The following is a 27,397-nucleotide window of genomic DNA, read 5'->3' as shown; positions in this document are numbered from 1 at the left end:
ACATTTAATCACACTATGTAAGCATGGAAGTAGTTGCCAGGGAGTAACTGATAAAATCATAACCAAATTCCTTTTAACAAATGGAAATTTTATTCACTTTAATAGTGCCTAAAAGCATTTTTTAAAAGAAACAGATTTAAAATTATAATCAGAAAGCACCCTCTAAATATCAAAGTTACAATTTATTCAGAGACAGAAAGAAACAAGTTTTGATATATGAGCTTTCGGGCAGAGAATCTTGCCGCTCCCTTTTGACACGGCCGTAGTTACGACCGCTCACAACAGCCTCTGAAAGACTACACTGGTGCTAATCTGCAACACACCAGATAACTTAAACTAAGAGTTTTAACAATTTACACAAGCACACAAACTACGCATCCCCCGTAGGAGGGATGGAAATGGTACAAAACACCAACAATTAAAATATTAACCTTACCACCGAAGGTGAAACTTGATTTTAACTTCTAAGAAAAGTCTTACGGTGAAAGGGTGGCAACTTTATATACTAAAATGATCATTAAAATAAAAGCCCATGAAATACAGTCTTATATAAAATTCTACAAGGTTGGCCAAACAATAGTTAAGATGCTCTACAGTACACAGATACCGCCTCTCAAGATCATAGGCAATAATATCAAAGTTTTCAAAGATCAAAACATATTTCAGGTATTAGGCCGTTACACTCCAAGCAATAAATTCGTCAACACACCAAATCCGACAAACATGACAGAAGCAGCTACTAACGTACGGTAGATTGATAGAGAGATTACCGAACAACCCGAACCGCAGGTTGCTCTAACTCGCCCCTACTCCATAAGGGAAAAACGGACCACCCAATCTATAAGCAACCACCTTCCCGCGGGTGGGCAAACGGAGAAGAATGGTGGAACGACCCCAAAGCAAAACGGCTGGTGACCTCACCAAGAAAACAAGTAGAATTTAACGAGAGTATATCAAACAACATATCACCAATCACTTAACTTCTAATAAACTGCGATTTCTCGAGAAGACCTGGCGCAGCACCCCCAAATTGCTCTCCCGAACCGTCCGCTGCCAGCCGCTTCAACGGACGCAGGAAGGCGTGCCGATCTCCCGTCTGACGGCGTCGCAGCTCGCACCGGGCAGACTGATGTGGGTTGACTCCTGTTGCTCTCGCGTCGACCGCTATACGCCGCGGACCACTGGACTCACGTGGCGACCTCACATGCGCCGACGCTCGAGACGGACAAGTCATCTTGTGTCTCAGTGCGCGGCCGACCATCCGGTCGATCCAACCGCCAATGACCATTGCCTGAGCAAACTCGAGCAGACTGGTGGCCTAACGCGCAGACTCAGATGTAGGAACTAAGCCCCGACCGGGCGACCACTCGCTGTGTTCTCTTACTGGCGGAGTGGAAAGACTCTCATTTTGCCGGCTTTAAAGGTTAATCCGAACGACAGACAGACACTAACTGCCTAACAAATGCGGACGAGAGACAGACTAGCAAGTTGGGGACGAGAGACTGACCCAGACTGACCCACTGGCGAGCTCAAAGCGCCCCTTAAATGCACGTGAACAGGCAACCTTTCCCCTTTCCCACCAGAGGGAGACACCAAAGCTGCGATTGTCATAGCGGCGCCACCGCCAGAAACGGAGGGCGACTGCTTCGCACTACGCGCTGCGGCGCGCTCTTCAAAACAGCAGTTTTTACCACGGCTCAGTATGAGCGACATAAGCCATTGCAAATGTGAAACGCTTGTACATTAATAACCGGTGTATCCGCCAGAATGCAGACATGTAAAATTGCATGCATTGTATTGCTCAGGTGCCGGATGTCAGTTTGTGGAATGGAATTCCATGCCTGTTGCACTTGGTCGGTCAATACGGGGACGTTTAAGGCTGGTTGTGGGTGACACTGGAGTTGTCTTCCGATGGAGTCCCATATGAGATCGATTGGAGACAGCTCTGGTGATCGAGCAGATCCTCGAGTTAATTGCGGGTCCTCAACTGGCCTCCACCTAACCCGCACATGGCAATCACTGACACCGACGCAGAACCAGCTTTCGTCAGAAAACACAACAGACTTCCATCCTGTCTTTAAGTGAGCTCTCGCTAGACACGACTGTAATCGTAAACGGTGGTTGTTGGGGTCAGTGGAATGCACGCTACCGGGCGTCTGGCTCGGAGCTGTCGAAGTAACCAATTTGTAACAGTTCGTTGTGTAACTGGTGCCAATTCTTGCTCAAACTGCTGCTGCAGATGCAATACGATGCGACAGAACCATACGCCGAAGACGACGGTCTTTCCTCTCGGTTGTATCACCTGGCCGTCCGGATCCTGGTCTTGTTGCGACCGTACATTCTCGTGACCACCGCTGGCAGCAGTCATGTACAGTGGCTACATTCCTGCCAAGTCTTTCTGCAATATCGCAGAAGGAACAAGGTCAAATCCCTTCCTCTTGACCTCCCCAAACTCGTGCACCGATTTCAGTGACTACATCGTCGACGGTACAACAAACAGTAATATTCCTTCCTTAGCAGTTTTTTCATTTCCACGTCTAAATCTAACGCAGACTTCTGGTTGGTGACACCAGAAAAAAATTACAATGCTACTAAGTAGTGGAATTTTTCAGTATCGGCTATATGGTCGTACTTAATCTTTCAATGCAAAAACGAGCGTCAGTTCCCTTATAAGTAAAATAAGCGCAGGACACGTTCCCGCTAAATTTCCAGAATCGTAGCTTTCTGTTCTCTTTCATTTGTAACAGTGTAACAATGTATCAGTGTCCATACGACAATTATTAAACCGAGTTCGATTGTCGATCCGGCACACAGTTTTGATCTTCTAGGAAGTTTCATTGTTAAATCTGTTAGCTATGATTCTAGTTGCTGCTGGTCTTGTCTAATCTTGGAAAATGTTAATAGGTTTGAATCTTTAAGACATTTCCGCCACTAGATTGCCGGTGGATATGTAAAAAAAAATCAACCATACGCTTCAAAATATGCAAAAAATGGACAACCGATAGCACTGCTGCAATTCTAAATTGTTGTATTCCTTGTTACACTTTCAGTGTATATTTCGTATTACTTTTACATATTTCACCATTTTCTCTACGGAATGTTATATGAGCTGCATATGAGTTGTCCTTTATTCTGTTAAAAGTAATCTAGTAACATAGGACTTCTTGTTTACCTTTTGTTTCTTTGTTCATGAGGGCCATCTAATTTCCTACAGTAAAAATGGTCATTTATGCGTAGTGAGTGGTTCAAAAACTTTCTTCAGATCAACATCGTTCCTACCATTATAGCTGCGCTGTTTCGAAAAATAATGAAATTTTATTGGGAGAATCTGTCTTTAAAAACTATGTCAAATTTTATAACCCTACGATACAAAATTCATGTTCGCTGACTAAGTGTGTGCGGAAAATTTTTCTTTACTTTTTGCAGCATCTATAAGTTTGTGCGTTACCTTGTGATGGTGAGAGTATTAGATCACGAAGAGAACCGAATATCGTCCTAGAACACTTTGGGATTGTTCTATCTAATGAGCGAATACAATTTTAAAAAATGTTTATACCGAGAAACAAACTAGCATTTTCCCGTAAATAGCTGTAGGTGTCACATAAAAATTGCGACGAGCAATATTTATTTGGCCTATCTCAGCGGCTCGTAGCAGGCTTTGATTTGAGAGAAAAGTGCCCGTTTAAGGTCGACTGTTTTCCTAGTAACGCTCCAGACGACAGCCTGACGTCAGCAAACAGTACGTTGCTTATCTGCATAGAGAGTAAAATAGCTTCATAATGTCAATAGCACTGAATTTATAGAAAAAACGTGGTTTGAATATGATACCAAAGTTAAAGAATATGAAATTAATCCTTAAGTACATTGGAATTATTATCTACTCTTAGGCTTTCTATTATTCCACATAAACAAGTTAATGTTGCCAGTTATCAATATCATTACAATAATTGCAACATGTCCATACATTCTCGAACCACTTCTACGAGTATATAGAATTTAAACTAGTACACTGTATGCTTTCGTAACTCAACAGCTGAAAAACGTGTTGTGTTAAAATTAACGACGGTGAGAACTATCAGAATATGTGTGAGGTAAACAAAATGATAGCTACTCACTGTGAGAATATCACCGACTGGCGTAACAGTTGCTGGAATACTCCTACTTAGTGGAGAACTTGCTTAATATTTTTGACACGCAGTAATCCTTTGTTGCAGGAACGACACAGACGTGCGAAAATGAGGGCGAGCCAGTGCCGGCAGACGCCATCAACGTCGTGGGCGTCCACTGCTTCTCCTGTATGTGTACGGTGAGTGGAGACTACAATGCGTCGTACAGCGACGAACTCTTTTGCACTCTTCTGACAGAGCGCCTTGCGGCCTTGTTGGCGAATACTAACTTTTCGCGTATTTTTCGAAACTGCCAGCAAAATACTCCATCCTGCACAACCAAATAATATAATATTGTAAATTGAAGTTTTCAAGAATCTAAAGAGAAATATTACATATGTTGCTTCCTTCTCTTAAACGTTGATTGACATGCGAGTTGCAAGTGCACGATAAAAAAATTTTTAGACCGTAAACTTAATTTTCATACTAATAATTTCATTACTATTTTCAGTACTTTGACAGAACTGTTTTCAGCTAACAAATAACTGAAAACTTACATTTCCTTGACCGTTCCTACACTTGAAACATAATGTCAGTCGAGCGCATACCTTCGCAAGTTTTAATGGTGCCCAATGATGTATTTATAATTTGTGGAAATTTTGATCTGACTGTTATGTGAAAACAATATAAAATTCACAAGAACAATATCGTCGACGGCAGTAAATTCGTGTTTTTAACACGCAACACATCTCTTACGCCTCTTGTCATGTTGTTTATGCAACACTGCAGAACAATTTACTTCGGTGGAAGTTGAGTGTACGTGTGTGTGTGCCTGTTTGGGAGAGAAAGAGAGAGAGAGAGAGAGAGAGAGAGAGAGAGAGAGAGAGAGGAGTCACTTGCCATCTTTCCCTTGGTATTTCATTATGATTATAGTTTTGCAATAGGTATATCCTTACTAAAATCATTTGATAAGTGCAAAGACCAAGCAAGTTCTCAACAGATGGTATAGTACTTCGTTCGTATGTGCTAGGGCAACTTGGCGTCATAATTCATAAATATTTGCCTGAACTTTATCGAAGTGCCGAACGAAATCAACAATAATAAATGTACTATAGGTGATCATACGGTTATAATAACTTTTTAAGTCCACTTGATGATAAATGTCCTGGTCTGCTCGTTGAGGATGTAGTAATGTCACCGCCCGATACCGCTTTCCTCTGTCCCAAATTTCACTCCACTCCAGCATTTCCTTGTTGATGAAATTGCATACCCTTCTGGTAGCTGAAAGCAACTACTCTAGACGCAGGAACTAGCAGACGAGGTGGCGCGGCGCGGGCCTCCACTTTCACTGCTGCTGCTCCTGGATCATATAGCTAGCGGTAAGGTGTCTACCGTGAGTGCCCGCCACGTTAACGCGCCGCCGCTTCACTCTACGATTGCCAAAGCGTGTGACTCATTTAAGGAACTAGAGAAAGCACCCGTATTCCACAGTATAAAGTAGTATACTACATACACAATCACGCAGTGTTTCAGACTGAAGTGCGGGAGTTAACGAGTGATCCACATCTCCAGAACATAAGTCTCCAGTAACTCAGCCGATGTTTTGTGGTCCCAGATACACTACTGGCCATTACAATTGCTACACCAAGAAGAAATGCAGATGATAAACGGGTATTCATTGCACAAATATATTATACTAGAACTGACATGTGATTACATTTTCACGCAATTTGGGTGCATAGAACCTGAGAAATCAGTACCCAGAACAACCACCCCCGGCCGTAATAACGGCCTTGATACGCCTGGGCATTGAGTCAAACAGAGCCTGAATGGAGTGTACAGGTACAGCTACCCATGCAGCTTCAACAGATACCACAGTTCATCACGAGAAGCGACTGGCGTATTGTGACGAGCCAGTTGCTCGGCCACCATTGACCAGACGTTTTCAATTGGTATCTGGAGAATATGCTCGCCAGTTCAGCAATCGAACATTTTCTGTATCCAGAAAGTCCCGTACAGGACCTGCAACATGCGGTCGTGCATTATCCTTCCTGAAATGTACGGTTTCGCAGGGATCGAATGAAGGGTAGAGCCACGGGTCGTAACACATCTGAAATGTAACGTCCACTGTTCAAATTGCCGTCAGTGCGAACAAGAGGTGACCGAGACGTGTAACGAATGGCACCCCATACCATTACGCCGGGTGATACGCCAGTATGGCGATGACGAATACACGCTTCCAATGTGCGTTCACCGCGATGTCGCCAAATACGGATGCGACAATCATAATGCTGTAAACAGAACCTGGATTCATGCGAAAAAATGACGTTTTGCCATTCGTGCACCCAGGTTCGTCGTTGAGTACGCCATCGCAGGCGCTCCTGTCTGTGATGCAGCGTCAAGGGTAACCGCAGCCATAGTCTCCGAGCTGATAGTCCATGCTGCTGCAAACGTCGTCGAACTGTTCGTGCAGATGGTTGATGTCTTGCAAATCTCCACATCTGTTGACTCAGGGATCGAGACGTGGCTGCACGATCCGTTACAGCCATGCGGATAAGATGCCTGTCATCTCGACTGCTAGTGATACGAGGCCGTTGGGATCCAGCACGGCGTTCCGTATTACCCTCCTGAAACCACCGATTCCACATTCTGCTGACAGTCATTGTATCTCGACCAACGCAAGCAGCAATATCGCGATACGATAAACCGCAATCGCGATAGGCTACAATCCGACCTTTATCAAAGTCGGAAATGTGATGGTACGCATTTCTCCTCCTTACACAACGCATCAAAATGGTTCAAATGGCTCCGAGCACTATGGGACTCAACTTATGAGCTCATCAGTCCCCTAGAACTTAGAACTACTTAAACCTAACCAACCGAAGGACATCACACACATTCATGCCGAAGCAGGATTCGAACCTGCGACCGTAGCGGTCGCGCTGTTCCAGGCTGTAGTGCCTAGAACCGCTCGGCCACTCCGGTCTGCACACGAGGCATCACAACAACTTTCACCAGGCAACGCCGGTCAACTATTGTTTGTGTATGAGAAATCGGTTGGAAACTTTCCTCATGTCAGCACGTTGTAGGTGTCGCCAACGGTGCCAACCTTGTGTGCATGCTCTGAAAAGCTAATCATTTGCATATCACAGCATCATCCTTCCTGTCGGTTAAATTTCGCGCCTGTAGCACGTCATATTCGTGTTGTAGCAATTTTAATGGCCAGTAGTGTGTTAATGGCAAGGAACGAGGTACTGCAGGCCTAAATGCACTCTTCCTCTGATTCCATACGACTACGTTTACTGGCTTCAATTACAGAACGTGGGAGCTTACCACCATACTGGTTTTTCAAAGTCTGAGATCAAGTGAAGCAAGTAAATCTTTCCGGAAGCTGAAAGCTTGTTTGAACACTGCAGTACATTGATAGGCAGGTACAGATGGAGGTGCTATGCCGTTGCAATTCTCTGCCGTGTGAACTGTCTTAGCCAGTTATTTACACGTGGACCTATAGTGTAAACGGAACGACCACGACGCAGCTTGCATTTCCCACGCTAAAAAATCATTGCCAGAAGTGAAAGTGTAGTTGAAGACAAAAAAGTCCAAGGATCCAAGGGGGCTCGAACACCAGACCTTTGAAATTGTAGTGTGACATCCATTGAACCACCGAGCCACCCTAAACATGTTTGTATTATCGAGTGCTTAACCCGACCTATAAACTTCGATGTGGTCAGATACGTAGTATTTTACACAGTCAATAAGAGTGGATGAGACACTGACCTACAAAGAATAGTCACATCCTGCCAATTACAAACAGAAAAAATATTAGGAAACATGAGAAAGTTCCCTCCTTCTGTTGTGATTTTTGAACAGTGTATGTGTTATTTCTAGCTGAAGTTTGTTATAGAACTCAGTTAATCTCTCTTTTCTCTCATTCCTATTACTGACCCCATATTTCCTCGTAACATCTCTTTAGTTCCTTCCCCTACCCCACCGTTCCAACCCCTCATATTTATGTTTTCGTTTGCCACGCTGAGTGCCCATTCAAACCTCTTATATAGTCCCACTATCTATTCATATTTTGCATGAGGTGTCGGCTTATATACCTGAATTATTGTTGTCGGTGTTGGTTTACTGTGGATTCTCATGAGAATGATTCTATTACTGAATTTTCAAACTAGGTTACTCTTCAATGTAAGTTCCAATACATAACGAATCCTCCTCCCGTTGTTGTTGATATTACCCTATATTCGTCTAACCACATACTCTTATCTTCTTTTCATTGCGTTTCACTGACCCTCTACTATGCCTAGGTTGAGCCTTTGCATTTCTATGTCCACATTTTCTAGCTTCGCTACTACATTCTAGTTTCTGACGTTCTGTGCTCCGACTCGTTCAATCTTACTGTTTCATTAATGAACTTCTAACATACTGATGGGTTATTCAGTCTTTTTGTCTCGGTCATCTCCCGTAGAACCGAATGGGGGACAAACCTGAAGCTTGACATGTTGCCGAGCGGTTCTAGGCGCTTCAGTCCGGGACCGCGCTGCTGCTACGGTCGCAGGTTCGAATCCTGCCTCGGGCATGGATGTGTGTGATGTCCTTAGGTTAGTTAGGTTTAAGGAGTTCCAAGTCTAGGGGACTGATGACCTCAGATGTTAAGTCCCATAGTACTTAGAGCCATTTGAACCATTTGAACAAATCTGGAATCTTTGGCAACGGAGAGATCATCATGACGCTTTTTCAGTTGCAGGCTACATGTCGTGTGGATACAAATGATTTTTTATTTAATGCAGCGGTTTACATTTACATGAATTATATGAATGCGTGGTGTCTATTCTTTCTGGCATGTCCGAAAGAACAGACACCACGTAGAATTCGCAGCTGTGAAACATTGTATGTAAATTGAAGGGGGATTACTGATGTCAGCTGTATTGGGACATCACGCGGAGTCAGCGACGACGAGCGAAAATGTGTAACGAGTCGGGATTCGAACCCGGGATCTCCTGCTTGCTAGGCAGGTGCGGTAACCACTGCGCAATCCGGGACACAGCGTTATCGCAACTGCACAGACTGCCGCGGCGAGCCTCACGGCGGATAAGTGGCTCTCGCTGGGGTGTGGGGAGTAAGCAGGAGATCCTGGGTTCGAATCCCGGTCCGGTAAACATTTTTCGCTCGTCGCCGCTTGTTCCGTTTAATGTCCAGCTGCAGCTGACAGCAGTGATCCCCCTTCAATTTACGTGTAGTGGTTTACATTGCCCTCTGTATCCTTATGTTTTTCATCACTGCTGATTGTTCCGCCTTTTAGGGGCAGTATCCCAAGCCGAAGGGAAAGAGGGTGCCCTGAACCTCTGTCAGATTCTACGTCCCCTCTGACTAAGCTGTTGGCAGAACGGGGGTGACTGCTTATGTCGGGAGTCTTCGGTCGCCATTGTTCATGTTTTTTATTCAGAAAACGTGGCCGAGATCAACTCAGGACCTAGGACTTCCTAACTACTAGTCAAAGACGTTACGCCTAGACCACAGAGACTTATTTGCATGCTTTTAAAATTCTAACTTAGTTCTGTTGGTACGGGTCCAACACACGTAAGCAATATTCTTGAATGCGTCGCACCAGTGTTTCTTCAGCAGTTTACATCGCTGATCCCACCAATGAACCGCAGTCTGCTCCATGCTTTACCTACGGCTAAGCCCTTTCGTACCCCTCTAAACTGTTACACGTTGGTATCTGCGTTATATGACTCATCAATTGTTACGCACTGATATTGTTGCCACGGCCTACTACAATTTTGTGTTTTGTGAATTTTCCATTCTGAACGTCTTAATTTCCATCCTGAATCAATGATTCCGCTTCACCCTAACTCTGTTGACAAATTAACCGGCCTTCATGCCTTAGCTGGCGTCTATTGTTGTTAATATCTCATAACTAACACACACAATATGTGAACGGCCTACAGTATTTTGTTCAGCTTATAAAAGTGCAAGGTCAAAATGTGTTACATTATACATCTCGGTAACAGCATTGTGTAGATATGAAGGCCTGTGAGAAAACGAGAAAAGAAGAGAATCGATACGTATGAGATGTGATGCTATAGAAGGACGTCGACGATTAAATGGACTGGTAAGATAAGAAATGAGGAGTTTCTCCACAAAACTAGCGAGGAATGCAATGTGTCGAAAACACAGACATGATGATAGGGCGTGTTTTAAGGTATGAGGGAATAACATCCGCTGTACCGGAAGGAGCCGTAGAGGGCAAAAACTGTAAGCGAAGAGAGTAGTTGGAATACATCCAACAAATAATCGAGAATGTTGGGTGGAAGCTCTAATCTGACGTAAAGGGGCTGGTACAAGAGAGGGAGTTGTGGCGAGCGCCATCATATGATTAATGATGAAAAGAAAGAAAACTTATCCATACAGAATAGCTCTTCTGTCTTGCTTTGGCTGAATTCATGTTTTAGATCCCTTTAGCCAAGGCTTTTTTGTCTACAACAAACCTAATGAGCGAGTCGATGTACTATGATGTCGCTGTAAGAATACTCAGCTTGTTGAATAGAGACCAACGTAATACCGCATGGGCATGATATCAAAGAACTACGTTGACCATTGCATCAGCGTCTGAAAAATTATGCCATCTTTCCTTACAGAGGCATTTCGTAACATCGGTGTGACCACGGCGATTAGGGATATACCACAGTCTGGAACCGCGAGACCGCTACGGTCGCAGGTTCGAATCCTGCCTCGGGAATGGATGTTTGTGATGTCCTTAGGTTAGTTAGGTTTAACTAGTTCTAAGTTCTAGGAGACTAATGACCTCAGCAGTTGAGTCCCATAGTGCTCAGAGCCATTTGAACCATTTTTTTATACCACAGGAAACGATATTTCTGGCAGTGATGCATGTTGTTTCCAAATCCAGTCTGTGCTCTTTGATTACTGTAAGTGACCCTGCATTACGCCGAAACGCGTTTCAAACATAACCTGTTACGTCGTTTTTCTTTTTTTTTTTTTTTTTTTTTTTTTTTTTAATGAACCGAATAACGCAACACAGCTCATGCAAAAGCGTTTCTGCTCGACAGCCCATTTAAACATTATTAACGACTTTAAGCAGTCACGTTCTTTGCCGTAATAGATAAGTTTCCACTTTGTTTAATCTCGAGACAAGTCTCGCGGAGAATTACAATAACAATTTATCTCGGTAAATGTCGGCAGTAACTGTCAGCTCCACGCATTATAACGATCAGCGGTTATTTTTAATGAGTCCGTGTACAAGTGACCCAGAAGCTTAAACAAGCGAACCACGGAAAATGGGTCCACAGACGAGGTGCGAACAAACTTGGGGAAACCGATGCGTAATCGATCTGCAGTGAAAGGAGGGCGTTGCAGCCGTTACCGGAGGCAACGCGGTAGGGAAAGCAGAGGAGTGGTGAGGAGAGGAGAGGAGAGGAGTGGAGAGGAGAGGAGAGGAAAGCACAGGGCGGGCGCCGTGGGGGCGAGCGGGCGCAGCCAGCGGCTCCCCCAACAGAGGACGGGGCACGCACTGGCGTGCCGGTCAGCGACTGCGAAACCTCTGCTGCCGGTGTCCAGAAACACACTGCAAAGATTCATCATATCGTGTTAACGTATCGTGTCAACGGAGGTCCAGGCGTATCCCGACACAAACAAATAACGCGGATAATAAGATTAGACACTATATGGGACACCGTGAAACTGGAGACAGGACAGCTAGTCAGTGTACAACATTCCACAACAATTAATCTAAACGACAATGTTGTGAGTGACAATTCACAATTCGCGTGTAGTTTTATCAATCACTTTATAAATATAATAGCAAAAAAAGAATTAAATAGTTCAGTGGAAGAAGCAGGAGAATATATTAAAAATTTCATTCTACAAAACTTTAAACAACTAGAAGTAGCACCAACATCCTTCACTGAAAATAATGCAGTTACAAAAATTCTAAAAAACAAAAGCTCGTGTGCGGTTCATGGAATATCAAATAGAATTCTGAAAAGTTGTTTTTACTTAACAAGTAAAAAATTTGTGATGTCTGTTCTTTCAGACACATCATACACACACATATAAGGTGATGGAGGCCAATGATGCCTTCAGTACCGATGTACGAGGGCTATCCACAAAGTACATTACGCTTTGGAATTAAAAATAAATAAAGTATTGGAAATTTTTTTATTATATACAGATGAAAGCCACACTTAAATACTACTTTTCTACATAGTTGCCATTTAAATTAAGGCACTTATCGTAGCGATGGACGAGCTTGGAAATTCCTTCGTCATAAAATTCGGCCGCCTGCGCCTTGAACCACGTGGTTAATGAGTAACCCGGTAGAAATACGATTTTTGTGGATTTCCTGGAAAGAGGCACTACAATAAACTCTCAAAGGTATTGCCAAACTCTGCACAACCTTAGAAGAGCAACACAAAACAAGCGCAGGGGAAAGTTGGGCTCAAAGATCTTGCTGATTCACGACAACGCCCGGGCCCACAAGGCAAATGCCACTCGTGAAGTTCTCGAATCTTTTAAGTGGGAGTTGTTTCCTCATCCGCCGTACAGTCCCGACCTGGCACCGAGCTACTTCCACTTATTCCCAACAATGAAGAAGTGGTTGGCTATGCAGCGTTTTGATGACGACGCACAGCTTCAAGATGAGGTAACCACGTGGTTGAAGGCGCAGGCGGCCGAATTTTACGACGAAGGAATTTCCAAGCTCGTCCATCGCTACGATAAATGCCTTAATTTAAATGGCAACTATGTAGAAAAGTAGTATTGAAGTGTGGCTTTCATCTGTATATAATTAAAATAATTTCCAATACTTTATTTATTTTTAATTCTAAAACGTAATGTACTTTGTGGATAGCCCTCCTACAATAACGCGAAGAGCCGATCGAGGTAGTCCCACACATTCTTGAATAGGGTTAAATCCGGGGAGTGCGGAAAATTCATCCTGGTGCTCTTCGAACCACGCACATACACTGCGAGGCGTGTGACACGTTGCGTTGCCCTGCTGGTAGATACCACCGTGCTGAGAAAGAAAACTGCATGTAGGGGTGGGTGTGATTCTCAAGGATAGATGCATACTTGTGTTGATCCACTGTGCTTTCCAGAATGAGGAGATCACCCAGGGCATGCCACGGAAACATTCCCCCGACCATAACGCCCTCTCCTCCGGCCTGGACCCCTCCGGCGATTGTTGCAGGGTGTTTGCTTTGAGACGCTTCACGCCAGTGAGCCTCTGTCCTATGGAGCATAAAACGTGACTAATTCGTCGCCACTCCGTGGACGTCCAGTTGTGGTATTGGCGCGCAAATTCCAGCCTTCGTCACGCGACGAATAGCGGTGAGCGTGAGTCCGTGAACCAGGCGCCCGCTGCGGAAATCCATACTCAGCACTGATCCCTGAACGGTCGTTGACGGGACGCTGTTGGTAGCCCCTCGGTTCATATGGGCGGTCAGCTTATCAACAGCTACACTTTTGTTCCCCAGCGCCGGCCGGTGTGGCTGAGCGGTTCTAGGCGCTTCAGTCCGGAACCACGCGACTGCTACGGTCCCAGGTTCGTATCCTGCCTCGGGCATGGATGTGTGTGATGTCCTTAGGTTAGTTACGTTTAAGTAGTTCTAAGTTCTAGGGGACTGATGACCTCAGATGTTAAGTCCCATAGTGCTCAGAGCCATTTGAACCATTTTTGACCACCAGTGAAAATGGGGAAAGAGCCAGTCACTGCGAGAACGTTTATTGGGTAACAGTTTTATACACGGGTGTCAAAGATGCTTTTTTTGAAACGATGAGTCACACTTTTAAAAATATATTAATTGAGAAATCGATATGCAATCGTACTTATAAAACTGATTCACATAATAATGGAATACTGAAACTGAATGAACCAGCCACTCTGAGCTACATTAAAATAAAGTACCCAGTGATTTGGATATAAATGAATAATTGGGTAAAGAGTGGTATAGCGGTCGGGGGGGAGGGATGAGGGTCGAGGGGGAGGGGGGGGACGGCTGTTGAGCACTGCAGGAGAGCTTTCGACAAGAGCGGCAGCGACTGCGCAGGGTCGAGCACGGTGCTGCCCTGCATGCCTGCCGCCTGTAGATACCCGTCGCCCGGCGGCCAGTCTAAATTAACGGAGCGTAATTACGCATGCGCAGGACGGCGGACACGCATTCCAGCCACTGCCTCCCCCCGCTCCCCTCTTCTTTCCCCAGTGTGCCGCAGTAATCAACGCCACAGTACAAGGCGCACGCGGGACGCCCAGCCTCAGACATGAACACTGCAGCTGCAGCCGGCAGCATCTTCTGGAAGTCTATCGCGGCGGCGTGCCTGATCAAAATATCTTCTGTTTTCAAGCCTCGTCATTTCGAATTGAAACCTCTAGCTTTCCACAACCGTCTCTAGGAGTAGAATAGTTGATGAAAGAGGTGACATAATGACCCGGTTATACAGGGCAAGCGGCAGCGTCTGAAAGCTCGCAGAGAGGGCCGAAACGACGCACGCGCGTGAATGAGGGTCGGGCAGCTTCTGGTAGCTCCGGCCCTCCGTCGGACCGACTGACGTCACGCAGGGTGATAGGCCACCGTGGCGCCAAGTTTTGGAACTGCCGCTATAGTCTCCCCACAAGCGTCAGACATCCGCCTCCTTCCGCTCGGTGCTCTGATGAGTAGTAGGTTTATAGAATATATACTGTGTTCCAACCTTATGGTTGGTTGGTGGATTTGGGGGAGGGGACCAAACAGCGAGGTCATCGGTCCCGTAGGATCAGGGAAGAATGGGGAAGGAAGCCGGCCGTGCCGTTTAGCAGAAGCCATACCGGCATTTGCCTGAAACGATTTAGGGAAATCGTGGAAAACCTAAACCAGGATGGCCGGACACGGTTCTGAACCGTCGTTCTGAATGCGAGTACAGTGTGCTAACCACTGAGCCACCTCGCTCGGTCCGACATAATGAAGTACCTCGACGACAACGATCTACTGGCCAAAATCAGCACGGCCTCAGAACCTACCATCCTTCTGAAACACAACGGGCTACCCATAGAGGATTCCACATTTATAGATTTCCTGAACGCTTTTGTCCACTTTTCCTCCGAAGTGGCTTGTAATCAAACTGCATGAGTATGGAGTATTGTCGCAGTCTACATCTACATCTACATTTATTCTCCGCAAGGCAACCAACGGTGTGTGGCGGAGGGCACTTAACGTGCCACTGTCATTACCTCCCTTTTCTGTTCCAGTCGCGTATGGTTCGCGGGAAGAACGACTGTCTGAAAGCCTCCGTGCGAGCTCGAATCTCTCTAATTTTACATTCGTGATCTCCTCGGGAGGCATAAGTAGGAGGAAGCAATATATTTGATACCTCATCCAGAAACGCACCCTCTCGAAACCTGGACAGCAAGCTACACCGCGATGCAGAGCGCCTCTCTTGCAGAATCTGCCACTTGTGTTTGCTAAACATCTCCGTAACGCTATCACGGTTACCAAATAACCCTGTGACGAAACGCACCGCTCTTCTTTGGATCTTCTCTATCTCCTCCATCAACCCGATCTGGTACGGATCCCACACTGATGAGCAATACTCAAGTATAGGTCGAACGAGTGTTTTGTAAGCCACCTCCTTTGTTGATGGACTACGTTTTCTAAGGACTCTTACAATGAATCTCAACCTGGTACCCGCCTTACCAACAATTAATTTTATATGATCATTCTACTTCAAATCGTTCCGCACGCATACTCCCAGATATTTTACAGAAGTAACTGCTACCAGTGTTTGTTCCGCTATCATATAATCATACAATAAAGGATCCTTCTTTCTATGTATTCGCAATACATTACATTTGTCTATGTTAAGAGTCAGTTGCCACTCCCTGCACCAAGTGCCTATCCGCTGCAGATCTTCCTGCATTTCGCTACAATTTTCTAATGCTGCAACTTCTCTGTATACTACAGCATCATCCGCGAAAAGCCGCATGGAACTTCCGACACTCTCTACTAGGTCATTTATATATATTGTGAAAAGCAATGGTCCCATAACACTCCCCTGTGGCACGCCAGAGGTTACCTTAACGTCTGTAGACGTCTCTCCATTGATAACAACATGCTGTGTTCTGTTTGCTAAAAACTCTTCAATCCAGCCACACAGCTGGTCCGATATTCCGTAGGCTCTTACTTTGTTTATCAGGCGACAGTGCGGAACTGTATCGAACGCCTTACGGAAGTCAAGGAAAATAGCATCTACCTGGGAGCCTGTATCTAATATTTTCTGGGTCTCATGAACGAATAAAGCCAGTTGGGTCTCACACGATCCCTGTTTCCGGAATCTATGTTGATTCCTACAGAGTAGATTCTGGGTTTCCAAAAACGACATGATACTCGAGCAAAAAACATGTTCTAAAATTCTACAACAGACCGACGTCAGAGATATAGGTCTATAGTTTTGCGCATCTGCTCGACGACCCTTCTTGAAGACTGGGACTACCTGTGCTCTTTTCCAATCATTTGGAACCTTCCGTTCCTCTAAAGACTTGCGGTACACGGCTGTTAAAAGGGGGGCAAGTTCTTTCGCGTACTCTGTGTAGAATCGAATTGGTATCCCGTCAGGTCCAGTGGACTTTCCTCTGTTGAGTGGTTCCAGTTGCTTTTCTGCTTCTTGGACACTTATTTCGATGTCAGCCATTTTTTCATTTGTGCGAGGATTTAGAGAAGGAACCGCAGTGCGGTCTTCCTCTGTGAAACAGCTTTGGAAAAAGGAGTTTAGTATTTCAGCTTTACGCGTGTCATCCTCTGTTTCAATGCCATCATCATCCCGGAGTGTTTGGATATGCTGTTTCGAGCCAGTTACTGATTTAACGTAAGACCAGAACTTCCTAGGATTTTCTGTCAAGTCGGTACATAGAATTTTACTTTCGAATTCACCGAACGCTTCACGCGTAGCCCTCCTTACGCTAACTTTGACATCGTTTAGCTTCTGTTTGTCTGAGAGGTTTTGGCTGCGTTTAAACTTGGAGTGAAGCTCTCTTTGCTTTCGCAGTAGTTTCCTAGCTATGTTGTTGAACCACGGTGGGTTTTTCCCGTCCCTCACAGTTTTACGCGGCACGTACCTGTCTATAACGCATTTTACAATTGCCTTAAACTTTTTCCATAAACACTCAACATTGTCAGTGTCGGAACAGAAATTTTCGTTTTGATCTGTTAGGTAGTCTGATATCTGCCTTCTATTACTCTTGCTAAACAGATAAACCTTCCTCCATTTTTTTATATTCCTATTAACTTCCGTATTCAGGGATGCTGCAACGGCCTTAAGATCACTGATTCCCTGTTCCGCACTTACAGAGTCGAGAAGTTTGGGTCTGTTTGTTATCAGTAGGTCCAAGATGTTATCTCCACGAGTCGGTTCTCTGTTTAATTGCTCGAGGTAATTTTCGGATAGTGCACTCAGTATAATGTCACTCGATGCTCTGTCCCTACCACCCGTCCTGAACATCTGAGTGTCCCAGTCTATATCTGGTAAATTGAAATCTCCACCTAAGACTATAATATGCTGAGAAAATTTATGTGAAATGTATTCCAAATTTTCTCTCAGTTGTTCTGCCACTAATGCTGCTGAGTCGGGAGGTCAGTAAAAGGAGCCAATTATTAACCTAGCTCGGTTGTTGGGTGTAACCTCCACCCATAATATTTCACAGGAACTATCCACTTCTACCTCACTACAGGATAAACTACTACTAACAGCGACGAACACTCCACCACCGGTTGCATGCAATCTATCCTTTCTAAACACCGTCTGTGCCTTTGTAAAAATTTCGGCTGAATTTATCTCTGGCTTCAGCCAGCTTTCTGTACCTATAACGATTTCAGCTTCGGTGCTTTCTATCAGCGCTTGAAGTTCCGGTACTTTACCAATGCAGCTTCGGCAGTTTACAATTACAATACCGATTGCTGCTTGGTCCCCGCATGTCCTGACTTTGCCCCGCACCCTTTGAGGCTGTTGCCCTTTCTGTACTTGCCCGAAGCCATCTAACCTAAAAAACCGCCCAGTCCACGCCACACAACCCCTGCCACCCGTGTAGCCGCTTGTTGCGTGTAGTGGACTCCTGACCTATCCAGCGGAACCCGAAACCCCACCACCCTATGGCGCAAGTCGAGGAATCTGCAGCCCACACGGTCGCAGAACCGTCTCACCCTTTGATTCAGACCCTCCACTCGGCTCTGTACCAAAGGTCCGCAGTCAGTCCTGTCGACGATGCTGCAGATGGTGAGCTCTGCTTTCATCCCGCTAGCGAGACTGGCAGTCTTCACCAAATCAGATAGCCGCCGGAAGCCAGAGAGGATTTCCTCCGATCCATAGCGACACACATCACTGGTTTCGACATGAGCGACCACCTGCAGATGGGTGCACCCCGTACCCTTCATGGCATCCGGAAGGACCCTTTCCACATCTGGAATGACTCCCCCCGGTATGCACACGGAGTGCACATTGGTTTTCTTCCCCTCTCTTGCTGCCATATCCCTAATTGCATTCGCGATTTCCTGTCAGAATGGTAACAGTTATTAACAAGCGGCAGAAAGTCAACGAGTGAAAGATAAGTGATATATAGCAGGTCCTGAAGAAGTGTTATACGCCCTCTACTGTTCTCGATCTATATAAAAGATTTAGAACAATCTGAGCAGTCCTCTTAGAAAGTTTGCAGACATTGCTGTCGTTTACCGTCTAGTAAAAACATCAGAAGAACAAAACCAATTCCAAAATGATACAGACAAGATATGTGTGTAGCGCGAAAAGTGTCAATTGACTCTAAACGACAAAAGGTGCGATATCCTCCTCACGGGTACTAAAAGGAATCCGTTAAATTTCGGTCACACCATAAATAACGCAAATTTAAAGTTTCTTGATTCTGCTAAATACTTACGTCTTAAATTTACGACTAATTTATACTGGAGTCTTCAAGCAGAATATGTTAGGAAGACGAAAAAAAGACGAAAAAACACTGCGTTCACTGCACTTACGAGATGCAACAAATCTACTACAGACTCTGCATACACTACGCTTGTTCCTCCTCTTTTGGAGTGCACTATCTGCGAAAGTGCCCGGACACCCGTACGCAATGGGAAATTGACCACCAGATGGCACGAGAAAAAAAAATGGTTCAAATGGCTCTGAGCACTATGGGACTCAACTACTGAGGTCATTAGTCCCCTAGAACTTAGAACTAGTTAAACCTAACTAACCTAAGGACATCACAAACATCCATACCCGAGGCAGGATTCGAACCCGCGACAGTAGCGGTCTTGCGGTTCCAGACTGCAGCGCCTTTAACCGCACGGCCACTTCGGCCGGCAGATGGCACGAGAGGTGGGATCCGTCAGTATAAGAGGCGGCGGGGAATATTGTGTCATCAGTGGAGGAGTGGTAACAGGAGAACGAGTCGGTCATGGGAGCCCAGTGACTTCGAACCCGGACTCGTCACTGGACGTCCCTGAGTAACAGATCCACCAGGGACATTTCAACCCCTCTAAAGCTGCTCAAGTCGACTGTTGGTGATGTGATTTGATGTGAAAACATTGTGGAACAACCACAGTCAACCAAGGCTACGCATACCTCTTATATTCATGGACAGAGGTCACCGCGCATTGCGGTGAGTGGATGAAGAAATGCCATGAAATCAGCGGAAGGCATCACCCGCGAGCCGGCCGGTGTGGCCGAGCGGTTCTAGGCGCTTCAGTCCGGAACCGCGCTGCTGCTGCGGTCGCAGGTTCGAATCCTGCCCCGGGCATGGATGTGTGTAATGTCCTTGGGTTAGTTACGTTTAAGTATTTCTAAGTTCTAGGGGACTGATGACCTCAGATGTTAAGTCCCATAGTGCTCAGAGCCATTTGAACCATTTTTTAACCTAATCTCAGCCGCCTCCTTTATAACGGGATCACAATCTGAAGATACATAGGCCTTCCATTTACGAAATTGTATTTAGTGCCCGTTCTGTAGGGTACATTTTTCCACAGTAGATTTCTTAAGCGCCGGCCGCGGTGGCCGTGCGGTTCTAGGCGCTCCAGTCCGGAGCCGCGCTGCTGCTACGGTCACAGGTTCGAACCCTGCCTCGGGCATGGGTGTGTGTGATGTCCTTAGGTTAGTTAGGTTTAAGTAGTTCTAAGTTCTAGGGGACTGATGACCACAGCAGTTGAGTCCCATGGTGCTCAGAGCCATTTGAACCATTTTTTAGATTTCTTAAGCTCCCTCTTTCTCACGTGGCAGTGCGCCCAGCGCAAAGCACAAGCCTCAGTGCAAATTAGTCGACACACGCAGACGCCGCCGCACCTCACTGCACACCACACGCGCCATGCAATGGAAGAGCGACGCCGCATTTAACGGGGCGTGGCCTATCTTCAATCTTGGTGCCGTCAATTGTTTCCACCTGATGACGACAGCAGAGACAGCTGTCGAAAGGTCAACTATTTTATTCGAAATGATGCTGCATAAAAACTAATAACGTTTTATTCTACTGCTCAGGGTATCTCCGTACAAAGAAGCAAATGATGTAACGTCTGGACAACCGACTTAGTGGTTTTTGTGAGCGAATGGTATACACTATTACCTGAGAGCAATCACGCTCCGTCAGTATTTCAAAGTTCTGCACACGGTTTTCGTTAGCTAGAATCTTCTTACAACCGTTATTTTTTGAATACCTTTTTTTGTCTTCTAGTTGCACAACTATTTAACCAGCTAAGTTGTTATTTTTACATGATTTGCGGCGAACTTACAGTACACCCGTACATCCCTGTCATTCTGCCTAATTAGTTATTAGCACTCACAATAACACAAATATATAAGCTTTCTGTTTTTTTCTTTAGCACGTGACAATAACGGCCTTGTACTCCTTACGTTAATAACAGACAATCGTATTGCATTCGTAACGGATTTTATTTAAGTACATCGTTACAAACTAACAACTAATAGAGACTAAGGTTTAACACTGTGAAGTCAAATAATCACAAACTAGTATATGACAAAAAATGTATCCTACAAATAATATCCTGACCTGTGTAAACCCGTCTTTTCACACTGCCTGAAAACTCTATGGACACTGCTGCGACCCAGGAAACATTAACGGAGCCCTTGTTGTTCATGTTGCACATTAATGACTTTGATGAATGTACTGGTTGCAAGTCCAGACTTTTCGTGGATGATGGAGTTATCTGTGAAGAAATTCTGTCCGGTAAAAATTGAAGTAATATTCAGATAGGTCAAGAAAATACATCACCCTGGTGTAGAGGTAGCTCTTAATACAGAAAGGTTCAAAGTTGTGCACTTCACGAGATGTGAAAGCGTGGTGTTCTTTGACTACAGGATTGATAAGTCACAAAGCGAGTCAGTCACGTCATACAAACATCTGAAAGTGAGAACGCATGGAGATGTCAAGCGGAACGGCGACGTAAGCTCAGCTGAAGGTAAAGCTAACGGCAAACTTCGATTAGTTAGTGTGAGACTGCTATTTTTTTTTCCAAAAGCGATTGCATTCGAAACGCTTGTACGAAATGTGCTTGAAAAGTGCTCAAGTGTGTGGGAATCGTATCCACGAACAACATATATCCAGCGTATTCTTATGGAAACAAATACTGTGTGAATGAATGGTCACAGACGTGTTTGACTGATAAACAGAGTAAGTGCAGTGCTGAAAAATCTTAACTGGCTGACACTCCAAGTAAGACGCCGTACATCTCTCTAGAGCGTGCTGCGTCTCTATGTCTCTACATCGTAGAGATCGTGCAGAGGAGACCAGACAAATAGCTGCGCGCCCACTGATGTGCGAACGGTCGCTACGTGAGATATACGTTGACTGTAGCGTAATAGCCGTAGACTCATCTTCGAATACATGTTCTCTAAATTCACGCACCACAGTTTCGCCACAACTATACGCGTCTTTCTTTGAAGGAATCCGATGTAAGTTCCCGACGCTTTCTATTATAGTATGGTTTGGCTATACCACCCCAGCGCGTCTCTGAATTCTTTCGAAGTCTGTCATGCCTCCCTTACAAGGACTACAATTAGTCTAGAATTGTTTGCGCAAGTGTCTCGTCTGTTATGCATCGCATTACTAGAACCCTTTCAATAAATCCAGGAGTTCGACTGGCTTCCCTAAAACTGATTTACCTGATCGCCCCGTTTCATGTCACTTCTCAAAGTCACTGCTAAACACTTACTGTATACGATGTGACACGCTCGACATGTTCGTCACAAATCTTATAACCAGATACTCTACTGTTCTCTCTCCCGTTGCTACAGACATTATTTTACCATCTCGATACATATAAACTGTGAAAGGGGGTAATTCCGTGGCGTGTTCAATGTAAAATCTAACGGAACTTCTGTTTTTGCTTTACCTATTCATAATTATTTTTCAATGCTGGGGATATTAATATCGATATCGCTCTTTTTGAGTCCGTGCGGCGGTCAAACATGGTTACGGTGGTGTCCTCATGCGTGAATGCATTTTTAAATGCGGTTTTCAAAGGTTTTGCTTTCTGTCTGCTATCTTCAGTTTCCGACACTAGACGGATTCGTTGACTGACTTTACGTATGGCTAGATTTTCGTAAGTCTTTGACCAGGATCTGTCACTATAAATTATTGTAGGCTTCACACATGGCCCTTCTTACAGATGCATGAGTTGCGATTTACTTTTCTCTGTTAGGATCTCAGTAATCTCTTTTGAAGCGACAGAAATGTAAGAAAAGTGGAGGGAAAACCAAATTGGTGTAAGTAACCTACACAGTAGAGCACGCTTGGAGCTCTTCATAGGTAGTTGTGATGTATATTGGAAAGATAAAATCAAATTCAGAACTGCATGATGATGAGAGGTAATACCCCGAAACGCACTGTAAAATGTTAATCAATCACTGCGACAGCTTGTTTATGTCATTTCGTTTTGCACACTCAGTCTCGGTAGGTGCAGTATAATGTGCAAAGTGTACTTTGTGCGATTCTTTGTTTTCGGGAGAGCGTGCTATTAGCGTGAATGCTTCAGGATGGCAGGGATAGTACAGAGCAGTGACGCATGCGCAGAGACCCAGCGCCTCGCGGTACCCCTTGCTCGGTTAAGATGTTAAGAGGAGCCGAATTCCGTAGCCTCTGCCCAATAAATAACCCGGGCGGGAATATTTCAAACAAACACCGCAACGGCGACAGCACGTACATATTCATGCGCGCTCGGGATATTTATAAGGTCGCGGCCCGCCGCTTAATGGAAACACAACACGGACGGGCCTATTCCGAATTCCACGGGTGTCGTTTGCAACCATAAACACAGTACATCAGCGAGACGATTGGAATCTACATTGCGGGAATAGTCACCGTTTGAAAGGCAATATATTTTATTGGGAGGGTACGTAAGCATTTAAAGGGGCTGTAAAATAAATTGGAAGCTAGTTGAGATTCCGGCCGCGTGGCGCGCAGGTGCGCCGTCGGCGGTGGTCACGTGACAGCGAGGAGCCGGCCAGCCGCCCAGCCGGCCCGTGGGAACGACTCGTCTCGAATTGCCGCGCCGGGACCGTCTCGAAGCTCCGCCGTGGCTGTTCGCCCACGTGAGAGAAAGAGTCGCTAAGATGTCTGCAGGACCGGAGCCGCTGTTTCGATGGTAATCTAACGCTTTTTTACCCCATAATAGGACAAAGCAAAATCCTCAAGTGATGACTTTGATTGTGTGACAATTCAGTCACAAAATCCGTCTTAAAAAATGCATTTCTAATGCGGTCTACACATCTTCAGACACTGCCTGCTGTCTCAGCACACTCATCTAATTTTATCAATAATTTACAACCGCATGCGAAGCTAGCACTTCGTTTATCTCATAGGAACGCACAGTTACACCCCATTTCACGTGAGGACGGGAGAAATAATGTAAAAAACAAATTACAGGTGATTATTGAGTCTCATAGCCTGAAAAGATTAATGTTACACGACACTGCACAATTAATGTGATTAATGGTGTTGATTACAGCTGATTATTGAGCCCCACAGCCTGAAAAGCTTAATGTTACACTACATTGCGTAATCAAGTGCGAGTAAGGTGTTGATAATATTTCCGGTGTACAAGATATTCTTACGTCGTACGTTGAACGTTTCTATACCTCTTATTAAAGCATTCCTAAATTAGTACATTTACTGCGTAGAAACAAACGTATTTCAATTACATAAATGTAAAGAAGGATGTGTATCTGGTGTGGGCAATGGCTGAGATTTGAGCCCAATTAGATGCAGAGTTAATCGAAAAGTTTGCATTTCAAATACGTCTGTACTAACTAGGATAACAGTTCATACAAACTGAGAGAGAATATATATCTTTGAAGTATTTTTTAAATGAAACTTCCTGGCAGATTAAAACTGTGTGCCGGACCGAGACTCGAACTCCGAACCTTTGCCTTTTGCGGGCAAGTGCTCTACCAACTGAGCTACCCAATCAAGACTCACGCCCCGTCCTCACAGCTTTACTTCTGCCAGTACCTCGTCTCCTACCTTCCAAACCTTACAGAAGCTCTCCTGCGAACCTTGCAGAACTAGCACTCCTGAAAGAAAGGATATTGCGTAGACATGGCTTAGCCACAGCCTGGGGGATGTTTCCAGAATGAGATTTTCACTCTGCAGTGGAGTGTGCGCTGATATGAAACTTCCTGACAGATTAAAACTGTGTGCCGGACCGAGACTCGAACTCGGGACCTTTGCCTTTCGCGGGCAAGTGCTCTACCAACTGAGCTACCCAAGCACGACTCACGCCCCGTCCTCACAGCTGTACTTCTGCCAGTACCGGTCCGGCACACAGTTTTAATCTGCCAGGAAGTCTCATATCAGCGCACACTCCGCTGCAGAGTGAAAATCTCATTCTGGTATTTTTTAAATGGTTCAAATGGCTCTGAGCACTATGGGAGTTAACTGCCGAGGTCATCAGTCCCCTAGAACTTAGAACTACTTAAACCTAACTAACCTAAGGACATCACATACAGCCATGCCCGAGGCAGGATTCGAACCTGCGATCGTAGCGCCTAGAACCGCTCGGCCACACCGGCCGGCATTTTTAAAATCCCTTTAACAAACGTCATAGGAAACCTTTCGTACGAGACGTACGAGACGTAGATTCAGACTCTAACAAAGTTTGTTGCCTTTTTCTCAAAGAAAACAATAGTATCAAACATTTTGCATTAATACACGTTTCAACTCAGAAATTTCCAAACCATTTAAAATTTTGAAATTTGTGGTGAGTTCCTATGCTACTAAACTGTTAAGATCATCGGTTCCTAGACTTACACACTACCTAATCTAACTTAAACTGTTGTTGTTGTTGTTGTTGTGGTCTTCAGTCCTGAGACTGGTTTGATGCAGCTCTCCATGCTTTCTTTCTCCTGATAACGACATACTCTTGAGTAGTCCCCGCCCGGAGATCCGAATGGGGGACTAATCATACAGTAAAGCTGCATGCCCTCGGGAAAAATTACGGCCGTAGTTTCCCCTTGCTTTCAGCCTTTCGCAGTACCAGCACAGCAAGGCCGTTTTGGTTATTGTTACAAGGCCAGATCAGTCAATCACCCAGACTGTTGCCCTTGCAACTACTGAAAAGGCTGCTGCCCCTCTTCAGGAACCACACGTTTGTCTGGCCTCTCAACAGATACCCCTCCGTTGTGGTTGTACCTACGGTACGGCTATCTGTATCGCTGAGGCACGCAAGCCTCCCCACCAACGGCAAGGTCCATGGTTCATAGTGGAGGACTCATGCCCTAGGGAGGACTCGAACCTCCGACGAAGGAAGCCACGCGAACCGTGGCAAGGCGCCATGGACCGCGCGGTTACCCCGCGTGGACAAAGCCATTTCAGTTCGTACCATTGTGACAGGGTTTTGTGTCTGGGAAAACAAATGAAAAGCAAAATGTTTTCTCATTCGATAATAATTTTATAAATCAGCTAAGGACAGAAGGTAACAGTCTGGAATAGAGTAAGTGGCTTTGTACGGTCCATCTCTCCTTCCTTCTACTTGTCATCAATGAATCTTTCTTCTTCTTCTTTTGCACTTTGGTTTGTTATTCAAAGTCGCATAGCAAAGAAAAGTCTTCTTGATCACGCCGTATTTGACACTCCACACGCACACACTATTACAGACCATGTTCCCTTTTCAACTCTGTCTTTTGTTTACTCTTTGTCGCCGTCTTCCCAGTCAGAGCCTTAATACTCTTAAATATCTCTTCCCGGTGTTTCTAAGATTCGTGCAAGTGTGATATACAATGTATGAACGTCGGAGCTTATATTAAGAAAGACGAGCTAAATAATAATGCAGTTATTGATGCACACCATACTTTGCGAATAAATTTTACTTTACTTTAGCTAACAGTAAATACAATAAGTATCAAAAAAGAAACCAAGTAACTTATCTTAAACATCTATAACCAGTAGCAAAGCAGAAGGTCGGATGCAGAATAATGATACAAACAGTTTGAGACTAGATACTTGAGCTTACGGTCACACTTATCAGAAATCTAGTGCATGAGTTTCTACTGGAAGGCACAGGATGAATATTGTACGCTGAAATGACGGAAGTAATGGTACAGCGATATACACATACACGGATGGCAGTAGTATTGCGTACACATGGTATAAAAGGGCAGTGAAAAAAAAAAAGAAGAAAATTGTTCTAATGGCTCTGAGCACTATGGGACTTAACAGCTGAGGTCATCAGTCCCCTAGAACTTAGAACTACTTAACCTAACTAACCTAAGGACATCACACACACCCATGCCCGAGGCAGGACTCGAACCTGCGAGCGTAGCGATCGCGTGGTTCCAGACTGAAGCGCCTAGAACCGCTCGGCCACACCGGCCGGCCGAAAAGGAGGTTCGACACGATATCAGGAGGTATCCCGTGACTTTTGTCACCTCAGAGTAAACCGATTATATTTTTTGGAACATTCAAGTGCATCCAAAAGTTTGAATGCCATGCACACTTCATCAAACAATAGCGAAAATGCGCAGTATTAGCTGAGTGTTAAGGAGTATATAGTCTCCAGTGGCTTGCTGAACGGTCATGGAACTACATTACTCACTATGAAAACTGCAACATCAAAAAGGATAGCAAATAAAATTATACTTACGGATTGTAAGATGTAGAGTGGGTACAATACGTGATTAAGTTTGTACATGACTTAGTTGTATACAGGGTACGAAATTTAGAACACAGAACCGCCACCTCTTGCAGCAACAGCGGCAGTAAACTGACTCAGCATCGAACCCAGCAGCGCTAAGATGACGAATAC

At 45.0% G+C, this 27,397-nt stretch overlaps 1 protein-coding gene across 1 annotated transcript in view; it reads left to right on the top strand.

Moving 5' to 3' along the window:
- The window catches only part of LOC124777449 (BMP-binding endothelial regulator protein), a 682,572-nt gene that overhangs the window by 528,953 nt on the left and 126,222 nt on the right, over positions 1-27,397 (top strand). Inside the window, exon 3 of the mRNA XM_047252865.1 lies at positions 4,215-4,306. Coding sequence (XP_047108821.1) covers positions 4,215-4,306 — 92 coding nt within the window. The remainder of the gene's footprint in view (positions 1-4,214; positions 4,307-27,397) is intronic.

The sequence above is a fragment of the Schistocerca piceifrons genome, chromosome 2 (assembly GCF_021461385.2).
Source record: "Schistocerca piceifrons isolate TAMUIC-IGC-003096 chromosome 2, iqSchPice1.1, whole genome shotgun sequence".
Taxonomy (NCBI): Eukaryota; Metazoa; Arthropoda; class Insecta; order Orthoptera; family Acrididae; genus Schistocerca; species Schistocerca piceifrons.
This window is presented reverse-complemented; position numbering and strand designations above follow the sequence as displayed.